At 32.3% G+C, this 12,227-nt stretch overlaps 1 protein-coding gene across 1 annotated transcript in view; it reads left to right on the forward strand.

The window, feature by feature from the left end:
• Positions 1 to 4,645: 4,645 nt before the first annotated feature.
• Positions 4,646 to 12,227, forward strand: part of LOC132745198 (uncharacterized) — a 60,841-nt gene continuing 53,259 nt past the window's right edge. The window contains exons 1-2 of the mRNA XM_060734037.1: positions 4,646 to 4,810; positions 7,712 to 7,885. Of these exons, the coding sequence (XP_060590020.1) occupies positions 4,646 to 4,810; positions 7,712 to 7,885 (339 nt within the window). The remainder of the gene's footprint in view (positions 4,811 to 7,711; positions 7,886 to 12,227) is intronic.

Below are 12,227 nucleotides of genomic sequence, written 5' to 3' on the forward strand. Positions count from 1 at the left end.
AGTATAGTCAGGCCAGTGTGCATATCATGATAAGCCTTTGCCACCAGTATAGTCAGGCCAGTGTGCACATAATGATAAGCCTTTGCCACCAGTATAGTCAGGCCACTGTGCACATTATGATAAGTCTTTGCCACCAGTATAGTCAGGCCAGAGTGCACATCATGATAAGTATTTGCCACCAGTATAGTCAGGCCAGTGTGCATATCATGATAAGCCTTTGCCACCAGTATAGTCAGGGTAGTGTGCACATCATGATAAGTCTTTGCAACCAGAATAGTCAGGCAAGTGTGTACATCATGATAAACCTTTGCCATCAGTATAGTCAGGCCAGTGTGCACATCATGATAAGTCTTTGCCACCAGAATAGTCAGGCCAGTGTGTACATCATGATAAACTTTTGTCACCAGTATAGTCAGGCCAGTGTGCACATCATGATAAGTCTTTGCCACCAGTATAGTCAGGCCACTGTGCACATCATGATAAGTCTTTGCCACCAGTATAGTCAGGCCAGAGTGCACATCATGATAAGTATTTGCCACCAGTATAGTCAGGCCAGTGTGCATATCATGATAAGCCTTTGCCACCAGTATAGTCAGGCCAGTGTGCACATAATGATAAGCCTTTGCCACCAGTATAGTCAGGCCACTGTGCACATTATGATAAGTCTTTGCCACCAGTATAGTCAGGCCAGAGTGCACATCATGATAAGTATTTGCCACCAGTATAGTCAGGCCAGTGTGCATATCATGATAAGCCTTTGCCACCAGTATAGTCAGGGTAGTGTGCACATCATGATAAGTCTTTGCCACCAGAATAGTCAGGTCAGTGTTCACATCATGATAAGTCTTTGCCACCAGTATAGTCAGGCCAGAGTGCACATCATGATAAGTATTTGCCATCCGTATAGCGAGGCCGGTGTTCACATCATGATAAGCCTTTGCCACCAGTATAGTCAGGCCACTGTGCACATCATGAAAAGCCTTTGCCACCAGTAAAGTCAGGCCAGTGTACACATCATGAAAAGCCTTTGCCACCAGTATAGTCAGGCCAGTGTACACATCATGATCAGCCTTTTCACCAGTATAGTCATGGTGAAGTGCACACCATGATATGTCTTTGCCACCAGTAAAGTCAGGCTTGTGTGTACACCATGATAAGCCTTTGCCACCAGTAAAGTCAGGCTTGTGTGGACACCATGATAAGTCTTTGCCACCAGTATAGTCATGCTAGTGTGCACATCATGATAAGTCTTTGTCACCAGTAAAGTCAGACTTGTGTGTACACCATGATAAGCCTTTGCCACCAGTAAAGTCAGACTTGTGTGTACACCATGATAAGCCTTTGCCACCAGTAAAGTCAGGCTTGTGTGTACACCATGATAAGCCTTTGCCACCAGTATATTCAGGCCAGTGTGCACATCATGATAAGCCTTTGCCACCAGTAAAGTCAGGCTTGTGTGTACACTATGATAAGCCTTTGCCACCAGTAAAGTCAGGTTTATGTGTACATCATGATAAATCTTTGCCACCAGTAAAGTCAGGCCAGTGTGCACACCATGATAAGTCTTTGCCACCAGTATAGGTAGTCCACAACATTTTATCTTATTATCACAAAACAGGATAATGGACAGTTTCTACTTAACTGGACAAGAAAGCAATTAAGGACAGATCAGGCTAGAATGATAATCACTGGTCTTGATATTTCTCCAAGTTATTTTATGGCTTCATGACGTTTTTATTATCTCTTTATAATTATTGGTCAGTGCCTGTTTTTATTTTATGGTTGGTTAAGCCTTGACATCTTAAAAGCATTGTCACAGTAAAACTCATTATATAGGAAGACATTTAGACAAGTTTCCATTGTTACAAAGTATACCCTGTCATAAAGTATACCAATCAATATACTCTGTGTTTGGATCATGTTTAATACTATGACTTAAAAGTAAGGAAAATCATTTATGCTCTCTTTCTTTCTTGACCTCTTATACAAGTAAACGGAATCATGATGTATTGACTTCTCATGCAAAGTAAATGGAATCTTGGATGCTCTCTATTATCTCTTGACTTAAGCAGTTATAGGGATCATAAGTGCTCTCTTAACTTGTCATACAAAGCTAGGGGGAATCATAAATATCTTCTTTCTCTCTCCTCCTCTTAACTGTTTGAAGGTAGGTGTATACAATATGCAAGAAGTTTCTGAAGGTGTTTCATATCTGTAGTTTCTGAAGGTGTTTCATATCTGTAGTTTCTGAAGGTGTTTCATATCTGTATTATAAAATGAACTGTATAATACTGTCATGTTGTTTTATAATACAAGAGTTGTACGTTAATATATGATATAGATTTCTGACAGAATATATAGCCCAGAATAGTGATACAATGATAGTAAACAATCCTTGTCAAAAGTCTGCAAACATTTTTAGCTCATCTAAACTGGCTCATGGTGTCTGTCCAAAGTTAGTATGTGAACACTCTTTTGGTGACAGTTTTGCCTTAATAATTGCAAAAGTTGGTCAGGAGGTTTGACACAGTAATAATTCAAATGAAAAACTAGGTCATATGACCCAAAAATGGAAAAATCTTGTTAAACTCTCAGTCTAAATAATCCTGGAAATTATTCAGAAAGGTTTTTTAGATTATTTCTAGCTCAAGCTGGAATATAGGTCATATGGGGTCAAAAAGGTTACACAGTCTAAATATGGATCACTCTAAGGGTAACATTTTCAGCCCTAAAAATCATGACATTTGTCATGAAGTTTGTTGTGATGATTTCTTGCTCTAGATTGAGTATGGTTTAAAAACTAGGTGAACAGCCCAAATATGGGAAAAAAACCTTGTTTACATTTACCTAATTTGAATGTTGTAATATCAGTTTAAGATTAAGACATTAAATCTGCTTTTCATTCATTGTTAATAAAAATTAATTGTTCTATGTTATTAAGAGCAAATAATCAGGTGAGCAGTTTTGGGGCTTTCATGGCCTTCTTGTTATGATACTCTGCAATTGATTTCTTTGAATGAAATGAAAATAATTGTAAATCTGATGTAGCTATGATAATTATTCAATGAAAATACATGTTAAATGCAATATTATTGATCAATTATAATAAATGCAATGGAATGAAAAGTCAGATGCCCAGGTGCTCCTTCTGATATAACTTAATGGTGTATGAGGTGTTAATGTAGAACAATTTGTTGTGTGTCAGTGCTTTACTGCTTGCATGCTAGAGTGACTGTCACTTCTAGCCCAGTGGAGGAGTTATCCATATATGTTACTGATGAAGACAATACACACAATAACATTTATAATATTGCACAATTGTAATGTGTCTTTTCATTGGAGAATCATAACGTTTATATTGTCTATAATACACGGCTGCTGTCAATTTATGACAGAATTTGATTTTTTTTTCTCAATTAAAGCATGTTAATTTGTTGTAGAGATTCTTGACAGGATTTATGATCATATATAAATAGTTGTGTACAATATAACCCTTTCCTAGGTGCTTGGGTTATGCATACAACAATTTTAAAGGGCCATATAACCTTACAAAAATCTTTATAATAGTACAAGCAAAAATTGTAATGTTGGTTGGCATAGCTAATGGTACTTCTACGAGTAAAGTCGCTGACTCTCGATCACTAAGCCTCTCAATGCTATGAGGTTTAGATTAATCTGGAAAGTCACCAAGTGACCTATACAGTGTTGTACAAGTTAATACTTTAAGTACAAGTTAATACTATAACTAAAACCTCTGACAACGGACACACAGAATCAATTGTTTAGCTCAGAGGTATAAAGCATTATGTTAATTTGTTTGTCAGTCAGGGTCTGTGAGTTTAAATCCCACACAGATTCAGATGTTACATAATTATGAGCATCTCTGAGTTTGAAATATATGTATAAGTAAGTCTATTATGCAATAACAAAAACCGAAAGGATTCTGAAAGTAAATATATAGTGACATCATCAGTTAACTCTTGCTTTACAGAAATGGATGACTGTCATTTAAAAGCAATTGACATTTAACAAAGTCTTTTGATTGGATAGTTTATTTGATCATATATATTTACTAAGACAATAGATTTGTTGTGCAGCAATTATGGTTTTACTTTACTTTCCTAGATTATTGTTAGATTTATTCCCTTTACAAAAATGTTTTGTTTTCATTTTATTATTTGAGGTAGGTATATTTCTAATTTCAAAGGGTATTGTATAGTTTAACTCTTATTTTTCATTTAATTTTCTCTGAAAGTTCTTATGTTTTATTTAATTTCCCTTGAAAAATATGCTATATAAAGAAGCACAGGGTTTGCTTCTAAATAGAGTTCATTACAAAAATCTTCCTCTGTAAAATAGAAGAGAATGCCTTTAATTAAGATTGTAGACCAAGGATTCGAATTCATATATGTTCACATATACATATATTCATAAAACCTATGTATTTTTGTTGCATTGTCCAACTGTCATGCTGTCTATCTGTAGTTTGACACATTACTTGTTACTTCTTTCAACAAAAGTTTTGATATAACCTTACCTTTCATACTTAAAGTTTCAAGCATACAAAAACTATATACATAAAATTTTGTTTTCAGGCCTACTAAAGCTATATACATGTCTTTTCCAGCAAACAAATACTATATACATGTGTTTTCAGGCTCATTTAGATGCAGCCGGATTGCTGATAAAGAATGTCAGCGAACCTTTACATGAAGTGTCAAAGTACAAAAAAAGTCAGGCTGAAAAATTGCAGGCATTCCGAGATAACATCGAAGATATGTTAAGTCAATCTGAACATCAGTACCAAGAGGTAACAGTTAAATGATTCCTTATACTTAAATTATAATGCCAGTGTCTCAATGATTCCTTATACTTAAATCATTATGCAAATGTCTGAATAATAATTTCTTCTACTTAAATTTTAATGCCAGGATCTCAATAATTCCTTATACTTAAATTATAATGACAGTGTCTCAATGATTCCTTATAATTAAATTGTTATGCAAGTGTCTGAATAATAATTCCTTAAACTTAAATTATAATGCCAGTGTCTCAATGATTCCTTATTCTTAAATGATAATGTCAGTGTCTCAATGATTCCTTGTACTTAAATCAATGACTCCTTATACTTAAATTATTATGCCAGTGTCTCAATCATTCCTTATACTTAAAATAAAATGCCAGTGTCTCAATGATTCCTTATTCTTAAATTATAATGTCAGTGTCTCAATGATTCCTTGTACTTAAATTAATGACTCCTTATACTTAAATTATTATGCCAGTGTCTCAATCATTCCTTATACTTAAAATAAAATGCCAGTGTCTCAATGATTCCTTATTCTTAAATTATAATGTCAGTGTCTCAATGATTCTTTATATTAAAAATATTATGCAAGTGTCTTAATGATTCCTTATGCTTAAAATATAATGACAGTGTCTCAATCATTCCTTATACTTAAAAAAAATGCCAGTGTCTCAATGATTCCTTGTACTTAAATCAATGACTCCTTATACTTAAATTATTATGCCAGTGTCTCAATCATTTCTTATACTTAAATTATAATGACAGTGTCTCAATGATTCTTTATATTAAAAATATTATGCAAGTGTCTTAATGATTCCTTATACTTAAAATATAATGCCAGTGTCTCAATCATTCCTTATACTTAAAATAAAATGCCAGTGTCTCAATAATTCCTTATACTTAAATTATAATGTCAGTGTCTCAATGATTCCTTGTACTTAAATCAATGACTCCTTATACTTAAATTATTATGCCAGTGTCTCAATCATTCCTTAAACTTAAATTATAATGACAGTGTCTCAATGATTCTTTATATTAAAAATATTATGCAAGTGTCTTAATGATTCCTTATACTTAAATTATTATGTCAGTGTCTCAGTAATTCCTTATACTTAAATTATAATGCCAGTGTCTCAATGATTCCTTATTCTTAGATAACTATGCCAGTGTCTCAATGATTCTTTATACTTAAATCATTATGCAAGTGTCTGAATAATAATTTCTTATACTTAAATTTTAATGCTGGGGTCTCAGTTATTCCTTATACTTAAATTATAATGACAGTGTTTCATTGATTCCTTGTACTTAAATCAATGACTCCTTATAATTAAATTATTATGCCAGTGTCTCAATCATTCCTTTTACTTAAAATATTATGCCAGTGTCTGAATAATAATTCCTTATACTTAAATTATAATGCCAGTGTCTCAATGATTCCTTATCCTAAATTATTATGACAGTGTCTCAATGATTCCTTTTACTTAAAATATTATGCCAGTGTCTGAATAATAATTCCTTACACTTAAAATATAATGCCAGTGTCTCAATAATTCCTTATACTTAAATTATTATGCCAGTGTCTCAATGATTCCTTATTCTTAATATATAATGCCAGTGTCTCAAAAATTCCTTAAACTTAAATTATAATGCCAGTGTCTCAATAATTCCTTATACTTAAATTATTATGCCAGTGTCTCAATGATTCCTTATACTTAAATTATTATGCCAGTGTCTCAAAAATTCCTTATACTTAAATTATAATGCCAGTGTCTCAATGATTCCTTATACTTAAATTATAATGCCAGTGTCTCAATGATTCCTTATACTTAAATTATAATGCCAGTGTCTCAATGATTCCTTATACTTAAATTATAATGCCAGTGTCTCAATGATTCCTTATACTTAAATTATAATGCCAGTGTCTCAATGATTCCTTATACTTAAATTATAATGCCAGTGTCTCAATGATTCCTTATACTTAAATTATAATGACAGTGTCTCAATGATTACTTAAATTATAATACTCATAAAACATAATGCAAAAGGTTATGATTTTGATATAAGAAAGTGAAAATGTTAACACTTAGCTTTTTGTTTGAAATATTATCAGAAATCAAATTAGTTCTTTCATCATGCCTGAAGTTAAATGTAAATTAATTTAATACAATTGTCAAGCATTATACACTGAATGTCACAAACCTTCAAATTTGATATTCAGCTCTAATATAAACATTTATATAAAATATTATTTTTAAAAAATAATTTGACAGTTTCAGAAAAATTCTGGTCTATATTCTCCAGCACATTAAAAAGAAATTTTTATTAATTGGCTGGAAATGCATAATTGTGCTTGCATTCTTATTAAATGATTAATCATCAGATAATATAGCAATATGGTATTTTGCTGTAATTTGAGTTCAGATGAAATCATTGAAAGGCCAAGATGGTAAAGATTTAAGTTTGTTCAAGGCTGGAGAGGGAAATATCCCTAAAATCCTGAGAAAGAATGTGACTTAGGGACAAATATTTATTAAAGCCAAAGAGCAAATTTTTGTTAAAGTCCAAAGAAGCTTTGAGTTTGTAAAAGGTCAAAGAGTAAAGTTTAAAAAATCCTAAGAAACTTTTAGTTTTAGAAAGACCAAAGAACAAGTTTTGTTAAATTACAAAGAAGCCTGAGTTTGTACAAAGCCAAAGAATAAATCTTGATAAAGTACAAAGAAGCTTTGAGTATGTACAAAGTCAAAGACTAAATCTTGATAATGTACAAAGAAGCTAGGAGCATGTTAAATGCCAAATGTTAAGTTTTGTATAGTCCAAGGATCCTTGGAGTTTATCAATAAAAAACAAAAACATTACAATGAAAGTCCTTGGAAAGTCTTTAATATTTGACTTTCTTTTATTTTATAGAAGGAGCAGACATATATGGATGCATACGGGGCCTTTAAAAACTGTGGTAGTTTGGACAATCGAGAGGGACTACGGCATGAATTTCACAATGCGCACAATGAGTACATTCTACAAATACGGGCTTCCAATAGGCTTATTGATGATTTCCAGTGCACCATTCCACAAGTTTTAGAGGTAAATATACCTACAAGCTTTCACTTCATTTTGAAGAATTAAACAATTCTGTTAACAGAAATTCCAAAGTATTTTCAAAAAAATAATTTTGAAGTCTTTTTAAAGCAACTTTGTCATTAAAGCATGTTTTATCCAATATCAGAACTTTACTCTAATTTAAGCAATGTGCGTTGTTCCTTATCCACAAGCAAATTCATAGGGAATTCCCCTTTTAAGTCTCTGACTTCACTTTTATGTTTTTTAATACCACTTTTTCAGCTCTTGTTGTCACATGCAATTTGTGACCAGGTTTTTCCTAAACAGAAAGACTTTTGTACTGGGTCGCCATCCTATACATAAATCCCTAGGTGATATTTAACTATTCAGCTCATATAATTTAACATTGATACTTCTCTGTCAGATAATTCTTGTTAAATCAGATTTCAAAGGGCAACAATTAGGTTACTATGAAGTGAATTTTATTTCTCTCCCAAAAACATTTTCATTCTAGACTATCAAAACTGTTTTCAAGCACATAACATACAATAACCCTAGTCTTCAAAAGACTGAAATTAAATGAAAACATAGAAATAGAGATATTTTTTATTCCTATTCAATTTATATATCTGTTATAATAATGCAATAACATACAAATATGCAGACAGATTTATTTGATAGAAAGATGAAAGACAAATTTGTTACAGAGAGAAAGTGAAGAGAAATGTTTTGAGAGGCTTGTTCAATATAAAACAGACGAATTTTATGATTGTAACTGGAACCACTACAGCCATCAATGTCCTTCAAAAAACTGACACATTCCATGCCATATGAAAAACCAACAAGGAATAAAAATTCACCATAGAAAAATGGTCTTTATAGAAAAATAAACAAGTCTTTATAACTCGAATCAATGTGCAACAGTGTCGTGTTCAACAATAATTCGCCAGGGTGTCCGTGGCCGATTGGTTAAGGTCGTTGACTTCAAACCACTTGCCCCTCACCACTGTGGGTTCAAATCCCTACAGGAACTTTGAATTCTTTCATGTGAGGAAGCTATTCAGCTAGCTAATGGAACGCTGGTGGTTCTTCTCAGGTACCCGTTTGTGCCTGAAATAATGCACGGAAGGGCACCTGAGGTCGTCCTCCACCAGTAAAGCTGGAACACCGCCATAAGACCTATACTGTGTCGGTGTGCCGTAAAACCCAATAAAACAATAAAACATCAACAATAATTCAGTTATATAGAGAATACTTAATGCCAGGAACCAAAGTTCTCAGTACAGCTTCACTGAGATACAACTCTGTATATGTCCCATCTTATGCATGCTATACTGATGACTGGCTCCTGCTTGCTTGGTGCAAAATGAGAAAACCACTAGTGCAATTTTTAAAGCATGTTTTCAAATGCCAAATAACTTGTTGCCACATTTCAGGCATATGAGGTACAAAAAGTGGTAAAGTTGTTCAAATTTGTGTAAGCTATACAATTATGAAAACCATTAATACAGGGAAAATTGTGTTGATTCTGAATATTAAAGATCATGTATATAGAAGCCTGTCACCCATGGTCACAATGTCATTTTCCTTTAGAATAATAGAAGTGCAATATTTTATGAAGGCAGAAAAAAACTTTTATATTTACAAGAGTAGGGGGATGATGCATATAGTCATCTTCAGTTTACCATATCAGTATGTGTGCATGAGGTGTATGTGTGAGAACAAAAAGATCAAGGTCATATTTGGAAATTTATGGTCAAATAAGATGTTTCTACTTTTCCCTGGCTTATAAGTTTCTTATTCCTTGAAGAATTGTTAAAACATTAGCAGAATGTCTTAATTAATGACAAAAATATTAAAATGATCTTATGTACTCAAATCACACCTAAAATGACATTTTTTAAGTCCTAGCATAAATTTCTGTATAAATTCTATATATATTGGGTTTGAAGCGTAAATATATCTAAATAATTATGTTGAAGGAAATTTAGACACCGACAGAATCACCGAGTAAGTTTAGACTTGAACAGACCCTGGAAGTTAGAATAACAGATATTGTGGATATTGTATGATTGAAACAAGTCTTAGTCATACATTTAACATGGTCTTTAACATTTCAAGAGTTCACTGTGACTACTATTGTGAAATCTTAACGCCCTAACCTGACCTATGTGGGTCAAGCTAGGTAACTATGATTTTATTCTTTATAAGAAGAAAATTTGTGTTCCTGTGACTGCCTAATGTATTAATTTTGAGGCCATTTACAGGAAAATGAATGAAAAATTCAAAATGAAGAAATGAAAGTTTTGTCTGTGTCTCCCTTTAAAGTGTATTATAAAACCATTTCATAATATAATGTGATTTCTGTATCTCAAAATTTACTCAAAACATAATAGAATCTCTAAATGTAAATTCTGGCGTCCTTCATTTTTGATCATTTTGAAAGTAATTAATTTCCTCCAATAATTAAGCTAATGATGTTGTTATGAACATTTGCAAGTAGCTTACTGTTTGTGATCAGAATAGTTGTAATAGAACCAACAATTACCCACTTCCATTTACCTCATTTGAATTGATATCTGACCATTTCCTGAACTGAAGAGGTTTCAAGTCAAAATGTTCGATCAAGCATCATTTAGTTAAACCTAACCAGTGTCAGGTAATTAGAGAAGTTTCAAATATATTCCCTGTTATGGGATGATGTCTTGTTACTTGTCTATAATGTTAACCTCCAGGGAGGTTTCATCAATTGAAGTGGCCTATTGACCTAATTTTTATAAATGTAAGGAGGTTACTGTTTCTTGTACAGCAGTATAACTGATAAACATTTTCTATGGGGGCTATACCAAACAAGTTTCTACAATGCTTTTCCTAATACGGGAACTATTTTTCCTTTGTTAACCATTTACTCTTTTTACTTTAGAAAATAATGCTCTCCGAAAGCATGTTACAAAAAAAGTAAAATAACAAAAAGTATGTTCATATTTACCGTATTTCTCCGACTATAAGACGGGGATTTTTTCTTCCATTTTAAAGACAAAAGTTGCTTTCCGTCTTATAAGAGGATCAACGACGTTTACCAAAATTTTTCTGACTTATAATTGGGGCCTTCTTTAATATCGAGGAAAAAATGTCCCTACCTGACCCTACGAACGTAGCCTCAAGCCATGTCCACTTATTCCGTTTTGAAAGACAATTATTGTCTTGTTAAAAGAGAACTAACATAAACAGTAATCATTTGTTAGGTCATTACATGTGTTGAATAACAAAGATGCTATTTACAGATTTTCGGGAAATCAACCTCATAACACCTGCGCAAGGTCACGTAGACCAAAGCTGATATTGATTTTTTTAGAAGAGTATTTACAGATATGCCATATTAACTTCACACTTTTGTTTCATAAAAAAAAATACTAAATGGATGATGATTAAGTATGAAAGATTAATAAATATATTTTAAAAAAAAATTATTAATAAAAAATGCCATTATTAACTAAATATCAGAGAAAGTATGCAAGGGTCACAGACTCCGTTATAAAAAAAATGCAACTTAAAATTTTGTGCCATTTTGTCGTATACAACCTGTAGATTCATGGAAAAAATTAGGTCACATCGGGGAGATTTGTTTTTCGCAAATTTTTTTTGGTTCATTCAGTTCATTTTTAATGGGAAAAAATCTTGTCTGGGTCATTTTATTTATTGTTTTTGATGGAACATGTTGGTACAATGTTAAGTAATTTGTTTAATGTATAATAAAAAAATTGAATCCTACTTTACGATTTATACTTAAGTTTCTGTATCATTTCTTCAAAAAGATAAGTATGAATATCTTTTTATCTGTGCTTTTTACGAAACATTAGTATGCTTTAAGCAAATTACCCCAAATCAAAAATATTTTGCCACTACTTGAAACATTGATAAGCAATCTAGCGTGAACTGCATGGACACCTGCTGACAACAGAGACACTTTCAATTATAGACACTGTTATTTGCCATTTCACTACACTTGTTAACTGCCATTTTACCATATGTTGTTAATTGTCATAAAACTAGACATTGATGATTAAAAGCAGGACCCTTCCTTAATGGAGATGGGTCAATAATCTGAGAATAAATTATAGGATTATTATTTACACTTAAATTTCATTGGTTTTTGATTAAAAAGGGCCATTAGTCTGTGAATAAATTATAGCATTTTTGTTAATTCTTAAATTTTATTGGTTAAAAATGGCAGTATTGGTGGATTAATCTTCGATTGGTTTAATCTGAATGATAGAATAATTTGGTGTCTATAAAATAGTAGCAAAATAGATTGACAGTAAAAAAATATTTGCTCTATTTATATAATTATATGGTTATACACTAT

Source organism: Ruditapes philippinarum, unplaced genomic scaffold (genome assembly GCF_026571515.1).
Source record: "Ruditapes philippinarum isolate M1 unplaced genomic scaffold, ASM2657151v2 ctg6474_1_1_1_1, whole genome shotgun sequence".
In the NCBI taxonomy this organism is placed as follows: Eukaryota; Metazoa; Mollusca; class Bivalvia; order Venerida; family Veneridae; genus Ruditapes; species Ruditapes philippinarum.